Source organism: Lucilia sericata, unplaced genomic scaffold (assembly GCF_015586225.1).
Source record: "Lucilia sericata isolate MDLA Ls3-8-SP2 unplaced genomic scaffold, ASM1558622v1 Contig000220F_arrow, whole genome shotgun sequence".
Lineage (NCBI taxonomy): Eukaryota > Metazoa > Arthropoda > Insecta > Diptera > Calliphoridae > Lucilia > Lucilia sericata.
The window spans coordinates 390,164-407,202 of NW_023994248.1; the positions used below are offsets into that span (position 1 = coordinate 390,164).

The 17,039-nt window shown below is 28.7% G+C and overlaps 1 protein-coding gene across 1 annotated transcript in view; it reads left to right on the plus strand.

The window, feature by feature from the left end:
* LOC119602303 (myeloid differentiation primary response protein MyD88) overlaps nt 1–17,039 on the plus strand; it is a 75,686-nt gene that overhangs the window by 38,908 nt on the left and 19,739 nt on the right. Inside the window, exons 3-5 of the mRNA XM_037953736.1 lie at nt 1,119–1,387; nt 1,820–1,988; nt 13,903–14,113. Of these exons, the coding sequence (XP_037809664.1) occupies nt 1,119–1,387; nt 1,820–1,988; nt 13,903–14,113 (649 nt within the window). The remainder of the gene's footprint in view (nt 1–1,118; nt 1,388–1,819; nt 1,989–13,902; nt 14,114–17,039) is intronic.

The following is a 17,039-nucleotide window of genomic DNA, read 5'->3' on the forward strand; positions in this document are numbered from 1 at the left end:
AGTATTAGTTTGAAAAATAGCCTACTGAAGGTATTTGTAAAAATATATGAAATCTCTTGAATTATTTCTATCACCTCGAATTTAAAAAAGCATGGGGTTCCAGAAAAATATTTTAGAATACAACATTTTAAAGTATTCACTTGTATTGGCGTAATTTTAAGTTATTTATCTTCATGAATCTTTTTGCATTATTTTGAATTACAGGGTAAATTATTACATTTCTCATATTTCTTGTTGCTTGTGTTTGGGTAGACATTTAATTCTGATTTTTTCCGGTTAAACCTATTTCCAATATAAATCTTTTTTGCAAAAATTTGTCTTTTTTTGTTTATATACTAAAATTGCAAAAAAAGCTAAAAATATTTTATAAAAATGCTAAATAAAATGCCAAATGCTAAATTAAAATTTTGCAGCTAAATCAAAATAAAAAATGCTAAATCTAACTGCAAAAATGCCAAAATGGTCACACTGGTTGAGAGCAAAGCAACTGATATTGCTCATTATAAAAAGAAGAATTAAACCTATAGTGTATGTGTATCAACTTAGCGTCAGCAGAATTTTCTTACCCTATCACGCGTGCTATGTAATGGCAATCTTGCGCTCCTGGTCTAAAGGCACTTTTACATATTAAAACAAAATTAAATTAAGACTGTGTGCCAAACGGCAGCAAAGTTCTATGGTAAAATAAAATTTTCTTATGGTGGAAAATATTATCATTTTTGCTGTGCCAAACGAAATCTTTTTGATTACATTAAATTTTGACAATTGTCACTAATTGCACAAGAAAATCTGCATTTATTTTAATAAAAGAAGCTCTTTTATTGATTTTTTTATTATTGAAATAAATTTCTACAATCACAAATGTATTATAAACTGAAATTATAAAATATTTCATTTTTGTATTTTCAAATTTTTCTTTTCATTTGTCAAAAATTTATGTCAAATTTTATTCACCTCATATCTATCAAAAATTTACATTTTCAAGTAAATTGTTACCGATTGGCACACACTCTAAATAAAAAAATAAAGTTGATAGTTAGTAATTAGTAATAAGTGCTTACTCAGTACTGTAGTCTGAAAAAGCATTAAGTAATTCCTCACTATTTTTGTAATTTCAGTGGAAGACACCAAAACATATCAATCAAAATTGCAGCAGTGTTTAGATTTGGACTCTGATGATAATGTCGATATGAATATATCAAAACCTTATGGCGATTTTGGGCATGGTTCTGATCCAAATATTTTAACAACTTCGGATGTGATACGCGCACAAAAGGGTTTACCGCCTCAAATGTATGATGCTTTTGTACTTTATGCTGATGCTGATTTGAATTATGCATCCGAAATGCTTACAAAGTTAGAAGATAATCCGCAATACAATTTTAAGGTATATTTAAAGTAAACAAATGTGAATGGTGAAATTTGTATGGAATCAGTAAAATTTCTTGCTGTTGTTGATTCATGACAGAAACAAACAAAACATATAAAAATACAACTCAATAAAGTAGAATGAAATTAGATTAAGGACTTTGTTACGAATAACATCGTTCTTCATAAATAATTGCATCATAAATATTGTTTTTCAAAAACACAAAACATCAAAAATCTATTTAGTAATGTCTGTGTGTTATCATATCTAGTTTTTGTTAGTTTGATCCTGACAAGAAACTTTATTTTCCATAAAATTAGTCAAAATTTTTTGAAGTTAACAAATAAATATATGTATTTAATAAAATAATTTGTATTGTTTACAGAAATTTTTACTGTAATTACTGCACTTTTCTAATAACTATTATAATTTTATGATTTTTTTTTACAGCTTTGCATGAAGGATCGTGATTTATTAGGTGGAGTTCAATTCGAGCATGTTGCATTAACCCAATTAATCGAAGAACGATGTAAGCATTTGATTGTTATTTTAACAGAAGAATTCTTAAAGAGCCCTGAAAATAAGTTCTTAGTAAACTATACACAAGCACTGCAAATCCGTAAGTTAATTTTTAAATTATCAAAGTATGTGGTTATTTAAAAAAAATTAAGACATCGGATAACAAAATTGAAGGAAATTCTTAAATATAGAGCACTTTCCGCAAAAAAGACGTAACCGACAGAAACAAAATATTTTAGGAGAACATTTTTTTTGTAATTATGTTTATTCGAAGTAGGACATATCATATATAGGAGGCAGATTGTTTTGCCAAGTTGTGTTGGTTATGTTCTCTGAATAAAAAACTGATCTTTGGTGTATATCTTTATTAAATTTGTATATATGTATGTATCTGAAAATTAAGAGTGTTATAAACATTTTTGCTTTCTGGGTCCTTATATGACTTTAAGATGATCTAGCGATGTTGGTACTTCAGTCATATTCATTGATGATAAAACTTGTTTGGTCATCAGATGTTCATATTAAATTCCAAATATGAGTAAATTCTGGAAGAATCGATTCATATAGAGTCCATATACAGGGCCACCTATCGAAATTTAAAAATTTAAAACCAAATATAAGAGTTTGTGTTTAATTTCTAGCAGAGACTGAAATTGTAAGCAAAAGTGTTCTCGATTGAAAGGACTAAAATAATATATTTCCGAAACAGAGGCAACCTTTTATTCGTCTTCAATACGTTAATCCAGTTAATTTTAAATAAAAATATTCCATTCCGAAGTGATACACAGATTTTAACTTGATTATTAAATTAACAACAGAAAATTCATAGCGTTTCGCGTAAATGATTAAAACCACGCAGTGAAATTACCGTAGGTATTTTAAAATTCAAATTTAAATTCCAAATTCCCAGTACTTTCGCAAAGAGTTCAAGTCATATTTTATACGCATAACGCATTCCATTTCCAACATCGAAAGGTCCAACTTTCTTATATTATTTTCCCGAAAATCTTTGGTTTTTATGCACATACGCAACAATTGATTGATTGATCGAAAATCTATAAAAGGGACTTTCTGATACATTTTTGATTTTTATACCCACCATCAAAAAAGATGGGGGGTATATTGATTTTGTCATTCCGTTTGTAACACATCGAAATATTGGTCATAGACCCACAAAAGTATATATATTCTGGGTCCTCATTAAATTCTAAGACGATCTAGCCATGTCTGTCCGTCTGTCCGTCCGTCTGTCTGTCTGTTGAAAGCACGATAGAGTCCGAATGGAAAGAGCTAGAGGGTTGAAATTTCACATAAATATTTCTTATAGGTAAGGTTTATTTGGTATTGAAAATGGGCAATATCGGTCCACGTTTTCGGATAGCCCCCATACAAGTGGCCCCTCGAAAAGCAGCTGTAACAGCCATAACTTGTTTAAAAATACGAATATAGCGATGAAATTCGACATAAGTAAGTTTCTTATGATCCAAAATCACTATGCAAAATTTTATGAGGATCGGTCCATAATTGACCCTACCCCCCATATAAAATCCCCTTCAGAAAATGACTTTAACGCTCATTACTGGCTTAAAAATACTAGTATATAGATGAAATTCGACATAAGTAAGTTTCATACAAGTCAAAATCTATCTAAAAAGTTTTATGAGGATCGGTCCATGATTGACCCTACCCCCCATATAAGGTCGCCTTCAGAAAACGACTGCAACGCTCATTAATGGTTTAAAAATACGAGTGTAGCGATGAAATTAGACACAAATAAATTTAATACTAACCAAATTCTGTCTACCAAATTTTATGAGGATCGACCCATAATTGACCCTACCCCCTACATAAGGTCCCCTTCAGAAAATTACTTTAACGCTTACAACTGGCCTAAATATACGAGTATATAGATGAAATTCGACATAAACGCGGTTTGATGGTGGGTATATAAGATTCGGCATAGCCGAATATAACACTCTTACTTGTTTGTACTAGATTCGGCTGTTCCTTACTTGTTTTTTTTTTTTTTCAAAATTGTATGACATAAAACTAAATTAAAAAAATTGCATTAAAAAAATTGGTAAACAAATTTTAAATATACAAAAATGAAAAATGAAGCACATCAAAATATGCCTTAAATATGCTATTAAAGTCAAACCATGCAAAAATTATACTCCTTTGGGTAAAATATGCGCTAACAAATAGATGCCAAAATTCTTAAAACGTGTAAACAAACATCTTATTCATGAGTCTAACGGACCAAAGAGGCACCATAAAAACATGCATATTTCGTGCAGTCAGGGGTGATGCTTTCTCTTCTACTTAGATGTAACATCAGTAGGTGCTACTACGATTCAATTGCATAATAAGTGGAGTTCTAAGCGAAGTTGTTGAGATGCCAATAAATACTTGCAAATAAGAATATAATGTATGTATGTAGATTACAATCTATTTTCATTTGTAAGTTAAGGTACCATGCATTCTGATTTTATTATTAAAAATATTTTTTTGTCTTATAAATGTTATAATTTAATTAAAATTCAATAAAAATATAATTAAACAATTTTAACGAACAGATTAATCTTAATTTTCTTTTGAAATTTTCGGTCATCTTCCTTTACAGCTCCATAAACAAACAAGAGGATATTGTCAATATTTAAACTATTATAATGTGTAAAGTAAATTTACCTTTTTTAAATCCGTTCCTGCCATTTCGATCACTTTAATAATTTTAAATTTTGACAATAACGAAACGCAATTTATAAAATATCAACTTTAAACTAACTTTGCTGTTACAAAATTCATAAATAGAAAATGAATGTGTATTTATATATGTACGTCTTTTTTGTAAAATTTAAATTGTTGTATCTATACAAAATCATACTAATAGATTTAAATGATCAATTTATTAAAAAAAAAAAGAAAATTAAAAATCATGTCGCTTACGTCCATTTTGTGAAAAGCGCTCGATATAAATATGTACATTAGAATGGTCCAAGCTTGTATGACAGAAAAACATTTTGTGATATAGGCCGTCCCCCCTGGAACTGTTTTTTGGTTGTAAACAGTGTTGCCATTTTGGTTATTATTAACCAAAATTGGTTATTTTTCATTTTGCGTAATTTTTTGCAAACAATTGAACTAAATGCTGTTTGTTATACCCACCACCAAAAAATATGGGAGGTATATTGTTTTTGACATTCCGTTTATAACACATCGAAATATTGGTCATAGAAATGAAATCACGATAGGGACCACATGGGAGAAGCTAGACAGCTGAAATTTTGCATAAATATTCTCTATTGAAAATGGTCAAAATCGGTCCACGTTTTCGGATAGCCCCCATGCAGTGGACCCCCGAAAAACATCTTAAACGGTCATAACTGTTTGAAAAGTACGAGTATAGCGATAAAATTCGACATAAATGATCCAAAATCTCTCCACCAAATTTTATGAGGATCGGCCCATAATTGACCCTACCCCCCATATAAGATCCCCTTCTTAAAATGTCTATAACGCTCATAACTGGCTTAAAAATACTCGTAAAGTGATGAAATTCGACACACATAAGTTTTATGCTAGCTAAAATCTTCGTACTAATTTTTTTGAGGATCGGCCCATAAATGACCCTGCCCCCCATATTAGGTCCCCGTCTGAAAATTTAACGCTCATTACTGGCTAAACAATACGAGTATAACGATGAAATTTGACTTACATAAGTAAGTTTCTCTCTAACAAATTTTATGTGGATCGGTCCATAATTGATCCCACCCCCCCATATAAGGTCCCCATCAGAAAATGATGGGGACCTTAAAAAAAGTTTATACTTAGGAACATAGTTTTTCATTCCGAATTTAATGAGGATTGATATAGCCCCTATAAAAGGTTCCTTTCATAAAGTGTTTTGCTTATTATATATTATATACGAGTTTTCCTTATTTAAAAATACATGTATAGCGATGAAATTTGACATAAACAAGTCATAATTGACGCATATAAGGTCCCCTTCGGAAAATTACCCATACGCTCACGGTTTAAACATTGAACAAAAATATTTTATTTTTAAAAATTAATCGGTTGGTCCATAAATGACTTAAACCATATTCCAAATATCGTCCTTATATTTAAAGGGGAGCATTCCTTTTACGGCATACGGTTTGATGGTAGGTATATGAGATTCGGCACAACCGAATATAACACTCTTACTTGTTTTTGTCCTCTTTTTTAAATGTAAAAAATAAAAAAACTTCTTTGATCTCTTGTAATAAACCAACTATGTAAACATACATACATATATCTTATTAACCCATCATCAAAAAAGATGGGAGGTGTAATGATTTTGTCATTCCGTTTGTAAATATTGGTCATAGACCCAAAAAAGTAAGACAATCCAACCATGTCCGTCCGACTGTTGAAAACACGATAAAGTCGAAATGCAACAGGATAGAGAGCTGACATATTTTGCCAAAATATTTTTAGTTGACCCAGTTTGTTTGGTATTGAAAATGGGAAATATCGGTGAACGATTTCACCTAGCACCCATATTAGGTCATACTCAGAAAATGACTATATTGCTACTAACTGGCTTAAAAAAGCAAGTACACTATCGGACAAAATAAAGTGCAAAAGTGCTCATGCTACATTATTTCAGTGAAAAATCTGTTAAATGATTATTGAATATGGAATTTTTTTAAATTCATTTAGTTTATATACAATGCTACAAAAATAACAATAAAACAAATTTATTCCACCTAAAATTTTCTGTATAACATCTAAAATTAAAGTAAATTCACTTTTTGCCGGACAAAATAAAGTGTAAATTTTATATATCATTATTTAAATTTCTTGTATATCAAAATGTTTTATCTATTTTGGTTCTGATTTGAACATCTGGATCTACTCAAGCCATTTTTGTATTTTTTTTACCATTATTATTCCGCCTTCCCTTCCCCTTGCTTTCCCCATACTAATATTTTCAAAAGAAATCCGTTTTTGTTCGCTATTTCAGCGGAATTTTTGATCAATCAAAATTAATTTATTGGATTTAGGGCGATGCTCTGAGCAGGTCATTCCAATTTTTCAGTGTTTTTTTTTTTTGCTAACAATAATGTTTTTAACCTTTGTCGTGTGTTTGAAGTCATGAATCTGTTGAGGCATTAAGTCTCCCAAACCCATTTTTAAGGCATTTATTTCAACATTTTTATTAAATACGCTCATGTACCAATACCGATAGCCCTCCACCATAATGTTTAAAACCTGGGGTATTGTTTTTAAAATTTTGTATATTGAAGGGCTTAACTCACACTTATTGACATTTTAAAATTTTCAGTACAAATTGGGACTCATCGTACGTAAATTTGAGCTAAAAAATACGAAATTAAATACTAAAATCGGAAAAAAATTTCCATGCTTTTAAATATGTTGGTGAAAGATTGAAGGTATGCGTCAGTTGACCCTTCGTATGTGTCCAATTTTTAACGTTAGGTGTGCGGAACCTAAGTGAAATTTATTCAAAAAACCCCAGTGAATACTAAGTGAGCGATCTTACAGTCAAATCTTAAGATCAAGGCCTTCGAAATGAACTTGGGCAAGTTTATATCTCGGCAAGATAAAAAGCTTAAGCACTTGATAAAGTAAAAAAATAACATTACTGTAGGAAAAATCACTGAAAAATTTAAATAAGTTGCTCAGAACACCGCCCTAAATCTAATAGATTAATTTTGGATCACAATTGATCAAAAAATTCCGATGAAATAGTGATCAAAAACGGATTTCTTTTGAAAATAATCATATGGGGAAGGCAAGGGGAAGGGAAGGCGATTGCGAATAATAATGGTGAAAAAATTACCAAAATGGCTAAAGTAGATCCAAATATTAAAATCAGAACCAAAATAGATAAAAATTTTGATATATAAAGAAATTTAAATAATAATATAAATATAAAATTTACACTTTATTTTGTCCGACAAAAAAGTAAATTTACTTTAATGTTAGATCTTATTCAGAAAAATTTTAAGTACAATAATTTAGTTTTATTGTAATTTTTGTAGCATTGTATATTAACTTAATGATTTTCAAAAAAAATTCCATATTCAATAATCATTTAACCGATTTTTCGCTGAAAGAATATAGCATGAGTACTTTCGCACTTTATTTTGTCCGATAGTGTATATCGATGAAATTCGACATAAACAAGTTTTATTGGAGCCGAAATATTTTTGTCAACGTTTTTTAGGCTCATAATTTGCTACAAAGCTGCAATATAGCAACAAAATTCAACATAATCAAGTTTTACAGGAAATAAAATCTCTCTGTCAAATTTTATGAGAATCGGTTCATAATTGACTCTACGCGTCATATAAGGTCCCCTTCAGAAAATTACTCTAACACTCATAACTGTCTTCATAATACCAGTATAGTGACGAAATTCAACATAAACAAGTATTGTAGAAACAAAAATCTTCCTACCAAATTTGATGGTGATCGGTAGGTGGTCCAACCTACCATATATCATATATTTAAATATATTATATTTAAATTCGCAATAAATTGTTGCCAAATGCAAAACACTGTTTTACTGCACGCAGTCAGAGTCATCATTTCAAAATATTTAAAAAATTTCTTTTGTAATTCTGGAAAGTGTGTAAATAATTTTCAATAACTGTCAAAGCAATAGCACTTAGAGGTGTCAGTAGTGTATATGTATATATTCTTGTAAATGGTTGGTAATAATATTCCTTCACTTCGATAAAGACAATTTTTAAAATAACCTTGAAAAAATTGATTTTGATTTTAAAAATTTAACTTCATGAAAGCTTTTAAGAAAATGTTAACGTTACACCTGAAATAAGAAAAAATGAATAACCTGAAATGTTGTGAATTAGTTTCCCTTTTCCCGAAATTGCGCATTTCTGTGCGTTTTGAGTAATTTAATATTTTCTAGGGTGCTACCTTATAAGCATTTTCAAATTTGATTAAAGGACTATGCAAAGGATGATGTCCTGATGACATGTGTTTTTGTAATTCTCTTATCCATGGTGTTTGCAGGGAACTACTGTATTTAAAAGTCCGAATTTTCGTAATTTCTTATGGAAAATTGCAGAAGGAAGGTAGTAAAAATTTTGTATTAAAATTGATTTATTATTTCGGGCAGTAGCAACCGCAAAAGTTGTATTATATAAGGGCAAAAGTTGTATTATATAATTCATCTTAATTGTAGACAATGGATTAATTACCACCAAAGGGTTAATTTTCGCTTAAATTTGTTCTAATACAGTGGTAGACATTCGTTTGTACGCAACATATTTTTTTTAACTTTTGAAAGAAAGTAAATAGTGTTTTAAGAAAAAAAGTTTGCGAAATAGTTTGATACTATCTTCGTTACAAAATAATAATATAAAATTGTAATATTTTTTGCTCTGTTAGCAATTCCAGAGAAAAAAAATCAAATTTGTCTGAGACATTCGTTTGTACGCACTTTACATAATTTATAATAACCATAAAAATAATTTGTAAATTTGTCTTTTTCTTATCATAACATTTAGTAGGACCTTCTAATTGTTACTGACATAATAGATTTCATTAGATTTTGGATAGGTCAACTTTTAAAGCGCTTCGAAAAGAATTTCCGAAGGTCATGCTCAAAAAAATTGTTATGTTATTTAAATGCTAAAAAAGAATGTTTTTTGTTTATAAATTATTTCAGCTAAGATTTTAAGAATGATTTTGATTGGTTGTGTCTTAAAAGTCCGCCTGGTTAAGGAAGAGAATTAAAATCTTTGTCGGAAAATCAATCCAAACCCTTGCCAAATAGCCATTTTTGGATAGAAATTGTATCTCAAGTCGCAATTTTTCATTATTTTTTCTGCTAAATAATCTTCTAATAAATCAAAGAATATTCCAAATCTAATTTTGGGTGAAAAAATTCCGATGGAAATCTGAAATTTCTATAAGAAACATGTCTAATGCACCACAATTTTCCAATCGAAATGTAATTTGTACTTTTAGCGGCGTTTTGGTTTAATTCGCACAATACGTTATTATAACGCCTTAAACAATATAAGTTTAAGTTATTTTCACTTGAAAATATTAACTTTTCGAAGTTATTCATATACGATATCGGGCCTTATGGAGAGTGCAGTTTTCTGTCCTTATGAATCTTAATAAATCTTGGTTTACAAGCAATTCTTAACACAGTAATGAATAAATCAAGGATAAAGGAATGATAATAGATCTTTTTACTGCAAGGATATAATTTTTGTCTTTATTTCATTAAGAAAATAGGGATTTTGTGTCATAATTTTTGGTTTTTTTTGTAACATTACTCTCGTAAAATCGATTAAGGAAACCATTTTTCAACATTTTTTCATAGTTTTATGCTATTTTTAATACACCATGAGTATCTATTTGGAAATATTAAAAAATCTTGTTCAAAATAATCTTAAATTTTGACATTTTAATAAAATATTTCCTAATTTAGCTTCGACAGCGATCAAATCGCAATTTCTACAAATAATATATCTTTATAAAGATTTTTCTAATTCGTATGGCTATAAAATATATTAATTTTATATCTAAACCCCAATACTCGCTCAAAAGAATTCAATTAGTCTCGTAAAAGTAATAATTACATGACTGCGTACAAACGAATGTCTCAACGAAAATTAATTTTTTGTCTAATATTTTTATTAGAGACAAATATTTTATAATATTTTTCTATTATTTAACAACTATGGTGTATTCAATCCAGTTTCTAAAAAAAGTTTTACAATAAACCCAAAAATGGCTTTAAAAATCAAAGAAAACATGTTGCGTACAAACGATTGTCTATCACTGTATACCTATTTATGCCTATGCTCCATCTTAGACTTAGAGTTTCATTATTTTGTCGATCTTAATTTCGCACTGAAAAAGTGATGACTTGAACCAATGTGCATTGGGCTGATAAAATTTACAAGAGAAACAATTTATTTTTTATTAATTTTTTGCTAAAATGTTGCCATTAAATTGTTTTTTTTACATTTTATCGTAAAGCAATCGTAATATACACAGAATTAGTGTTTCAAAGAGATATAGAAAATCGCAATTAAAAATTTTCCAGGCCAGTAACGTGTTTCATTGCACTTTAATACGAAATGTGACAAAAATATTATAATAAAACAATTTAATTACATATGTAAATACATTTTGTAAAAGTAGTAAAATAAGAGAAAAATAAAAAATATGTATTCTCAAAAATATGAAAAGTTAACGAACGAAATTCAAGTACAAATGTATGTCTCTTTTATTGTTTTTATATTGAAAAATAAAATACAAATTGCATAAAATTTAATAAAAATCATAGATATTTTCCAAAATTTTTAATTATAAAAAATTTATTTTACTACTTTTTACTCCAAAAAAATATTCAAGCCAAAAATATTAAAAGAGAAAAATATTTTCATTTAAATTTGTTTGTGTACAAAAAAGTGAAAACTTAAAAAAATCATAAGAAATAGTAAACCTAGCAAAAAAAAAAAAAAACGAATAATCACTCAAATATGAATATTTGTCCTTACAACCCTGCAGGAAATGAAGCGATAATTGTCTTAATGCCACTAGTACTAATACTAGAACAACAGACACTAGTACAAATTGGGTTAGAGTTTATATGGAAAAATACTAGTACTAGAAGTAGTTGAATGGCGCCACTTGTAGACTGATTTTTGTTTGACATGTGTTGGAAAAAATAAAATTTTTAAATTATTAAAATATAATTTTGAAACATTTTGCATAAAAAACGATATTTTCATACATATCCCTTCAAATGAGAGGATAAATAGTGCATGCAAATTTAGGTCCGGTTCCAGGCAAATCCCTATATAAGTACTTCTATTAAATTTAAAAACTGCAATAAGTTTAATATTTGTTTTATCGTACGACAAATGTTTTTATAACGAAATGGAGATATTTACCTGAAGGAATTATGAAATTATGAAGGACATAATGAAATCAATGATGGTGATACTGATAGAACCAGAATTTCTTCAAACTTTCAGATTGAATTGTTAGGTAAATGTATTTACAACATTTTTTATTGTTTTTTTTTTTTTGTATCTTTAGAAATAAAACCTTATAAAAAACTAGTTGTGTAGTAATTTTTACTTGGAATTGTGCAGGAGGATTTCAAAAGAGCAAAACCACCAATTATGGCGACTTTTTATGAATATTAGAACTAGTATCAAACTGTTTCTAAAGAACCCAATTGGGTCCAAGTGTACTAGTATAAGTCTAGAACTAATGGTACTAGTAATTTTTCAAACACACTCAATGTTAATTTGAGCATTGATGGTATAGGAAAGTTTGCAGTTGGGAACTAGTACTGATGATTTTGGTACTAGTAAAATACTAGTTTGGTACTAGTTCCATTTCCTGCAGGGAAGAACCAGTTGTAATACTGTACATATATTCCTGTAATTTTTAAATAAACCAGATAAATAAATAATATTTCGATATGGTCCATGCAGCTGTCTCAGCTATGGCATAAATGCAACAACCTAGAGATGGAAACTCAGACTCGACAACTACATATGTACATATGTTACCAAAACCCATTCCTTTCAAAATTGGAGAAATTGTAACAACGGAATTTCCCCTTAACTCTGGGGTAGATCAGCGTTGTCCAGGGTCGTACAGAAATTTATTTTTTTTTAAACGTTATATAAATATCATATTTATTAAAAGGATAATTAAAGGCTTTAAATTTAAAGAAATTAACATTTAACACACGCACTAATTGAACAGGTCAACGAAATTTCTTATAAATTTTGTAATTTGCTTAACAAAATTGGTTAAAGTTTGAAACCGGAGTTTTGAAATTGCCGTTTGAAGGATTTTCCATTTATGCATAAATAGTCATGACTATAGCCCAAATACGATTTACGCTATGTAATAAAAATAAAAACTCACAATTAAGTTAATACGAAAATATTTAATGTAATCACATGGGTTTTAGGATAGTTCTCAAAATGTGTACAATTTTTTTAAATATGTCTCATTGAAGTGTTTTGTGACACTAAATGATCTGAGGAATTTGTAATAACTTTTAGAATTTTTGACCGATTTTCCTCCTATCTACCTAACCTAATTACTAGTACCCATTCTGATTCACAAAATAATTCTTTTGTATCAATTCATAGGATTACAACGCCTATGCCTAAATTAAAATTGTATGTATTGTTACAGTGGCGATAACTCAATATATAGTTGTGACGATTTATGTTAAACATACTGCATTTTCTTTTAAAAAATAATTCATCAATTAAGGAAAATATTTTACATAGTTAGTTAATATTCATCGTGTTAAATTATTATCTACTATCGAAAAATTAAATAGCACACATACAAGGTCCTTTGAGATTTTGCGTAAACTCAAAAAAAAAATTAATCATAATTTAAATTTATTATGAATTAACCTCTGAAATCTGGAAAGGCCAATAATTGGTAATAGCTCCCATATAAAGTTTTTCGTGAATCGGTCTATATTTGGTAATAGCTCTTATGTAAACGGACGACATTAAGAAACAACCATATAATATTCACAGAATTCAATTCTGTGCAATTGTCGTTGCAAAAACCAAATTTAAACTTTCAAAATTAGAAAATGCAAATTCGGCGTTTTTATAAAAAACTAGCTATGTATGTATGTAGGGGTTTAAAATTCGGCATAGCCGAATATTGCACTCTAAATTGTTTTTATCGATTATTTTCACAATATCTTTTGTTTGATCTTATAAATATTTCATTAGCTTATAAATTTGAAGTGCCGTTATTATTACTATGGAATTGTGGAAAATAATTTTTCCATACTGCTATAAAATGTAGACTATTATAACAAATATTATTGTATTTGATTTTAAAAATATAGTTGAAACTCCAACGAGAAATAATTTATACCAATTAAAAATTATTTATGAAATTGAAGAATAATTTAAATGTAATATTTATAAATGCATAATTTATTTTTTATTTTCTAGAACACAAAACACGTAAAATTGTGCCATTACTATATGATGAAAGTGTTGATATTCCAAGAACATTAAAAATATATACACTTTTGCGATACAATTCCGGCACATCGAGTTTATTTAATTTTTGGTCAAAGTTGGCAAATTCTATACAAAATGTGAATATTACTGCAGACATTTCAACACTTTCAAAATCGAGCTGTAAAAATGAAACCAACAGGCAAGTACATCATGTTATACATAAAATTATTTTATTTTCTTTTTTTACTGTTACGGCTAATTAAATACCGATCCCGAAAATGCCGAATTTCGGGATTTGCCAAAATAAATTCCTTGTTTAGGATATACGGAATTTTTTAAAATATTTTTTTAATTCTTTAAGCCTTAATATCGTCAAATTAACTTGAAAATTACGGTTTTAATTTTTTATTTATAAAAAACTTAGTTATGTTGAATTTTTTACATATTTTATCGAGATATTGTTGTAAAATATTTCTAAGTAATCTGAACTGGGTTCGCGATACTGGTATACATACACTGGCGAGCAAATGTGCATGTTTGTAACTTGTGCACTTTATTTTAATAAAAATAGAACTAAAAAGGCAAATTTTTTTTATATTATATTTAACAAAATGAGTTACAATTTAAATCAAAAAGCATAAATTTCTAAGTAAAAAGAGGAATCCCATTTGGCCAACATTTTGTAAACACGTAAAGGAAGGTCCATAAGGTGAAGAAGAAGGGTTAGCATATCCGCTCGGAGACCTTAAGGTCCATTGTGAAAACTTAAATATTAAGAACTGTGGCAACCCTGGTATTGTCCAACCGTATATATATATATATATATATATATATATATATATATATATAAGTATTTTATATAATAAAGAAAAAAATTATAGAAAAGTGTCCTAAAAGTCCAAAAAGTAATTTATCACAAACAAAATATTGTATTTGCTTTTATCATTTTATTTTTATTCCAAATAAAGTGCACAAATTACAAACTCGCTCGCCAGTGCTCATCATTGCTGTTTAAAACGCATAGAATACTTCTCACTAAAGAGGACTACCCGGTTTTCTTCGCCCGCTATTTTGTTACGGAGTCTTATTTCAAATGTTAAAAAACCCGGATTGCTGCAGTTGAATGATTCGGTTTATTGTAAAAATGCATTTTTTTAATATTCGGTCGTTAATTTTTAAAAATAAATATGAAATAATTGTTTTATTAGTTGTGTGAAAAATAATTATGAACTTAATTTATCGCTAATTATTTCATAAATATTTATATACGGCCACCGATTTTCTGAAGGAAGTCTATAGGAATTTAGGTTTATATTGACCCTCATAAAATTTAGTTTACGACTTAAGTTCATTTCCCAGTAAAAATTGGAGCTTACATGCAAGCAGGTATGTAAGGGAACGAAGCTATTTTCTCCCTTACAAACCTGCTTCCCACTTGGAAGCATTACTTTTTAAAAAATGAAGCGTGTTTTCACTCATTACATTCAGCTGTGAGTAACAGCTATAAGTAAGCACTTATTTCATGTTTCTATGGCATTACTTCTTTCATTGTTTACAAAAAGCTCTTCCCTAATGCTTTTCCAGAAGACGTGAATTCATAGCTGATGTGAAGCTATTACAGTATTGCTTATATGCAACCCTTTCTTCATGGGATTCTACACTCAATGGTATTTCTGAATGTACACTGTTTAAAATATGTAAAATGGCTGATGTACTTGCCACAGATATTTTCTCTTAATGTCCCGTTTATATCATCAGCTATTACATCTACTTCTGAATTCTCAAAATTAGAAACAATTTCGATATTTGGAATTTCTTCGGGACTATTTTCTGTTGCCTTCAAGAGATTAAATAAATTTTTATTTACCTCTTTTCTTTTTAATTTGTTAAATAGTCTTTTTCCAACCACTTTCGGCATATTATTTAACAACAACAGAACTAACTATTTCAAAAAGAAAAAAACAAAACAAACACAAAACGCCGTTAACTTTTCTATAAATCAAAACATAAACACAAAACAACACAAACTGTACATGGACAGAAGCAGAAGTATTAAAAAACAGAAACAAGAAAAACCAAAAGCAATAATATACTTACACTATAATAAACACACACTTTAATAAATTTTAAAAAATATATTTCTTACATTGAAAATGTATTAATTAATTAAAATCACTTTATAGATTTATATTTATAATAAAATCTTTCTATATTTTCTAAGAATTTTTTTTTTACACTTTTATTTACGTCTTATCTGCACAAATGCAACTCGATGACTAAACATTTTTTTATTATGTAATTTAAAATGTGTTTTTTGCCAGAAAAGACTCGATGAAACTGCCGATTTCAATAGCCTTTGCAATACAACCTGCTTCCTTGAGAGAGTCAAGAGTAAACTTAAATATTATTTAAATACTTCACTTACAACCTGCTTCTCCGTAAGGGATAGTAGTAAGCTTTTATTTTTTTCAGCTGACATTATAAAATTACTCCTATCATTGGTATTCCCTTATTTCCTGCTTCTCAGTAAGGCTTAATAGTAAGCGAATACAGATGCAGTTAGGTCCCTTTATAGCTTCCTAAAGTCTAAAAAATTTTTTACTGGGTTATTGCTTTTTTATGACAGGTGCGATACTAATATTTACAAGACTAATATAAACATAAAAACAATTTTCTGAAATGGGCCTTATATGGGCATTGGGTCCGAATAAAAAAAAACTTTACAGAATTATTTGTAGATCCTTAAAACATTCTCCTGACTAATTTTATAACGATTGCTGCATAATCGAGGCGCTTACGAGTATTTAAGCAGGGCTATGTCGCTAAATAGTACCAAATTTTTCCCATATATATTTAAGCTTCTGATCTGTAATTTAACACTAATCAACTCTGGAAATGGTTTTAAGTCCATTGGAGTCCTTTAAGCTTAGTTAAGTAATCTTTTTTTTTTTTGGGTTTTACTAACATTAACCTGATTCACATAATATTAATTGTAATGGTAAGGGAATACAATTCAATATAATTCCTGATTTTTCCAGATGACGATAAATTTAAACCCATTCTTCGGATCTTTCTATATTCATGTAAAAGCAGGGTCCGAAAATGATAATTATTTTTAAACTTTT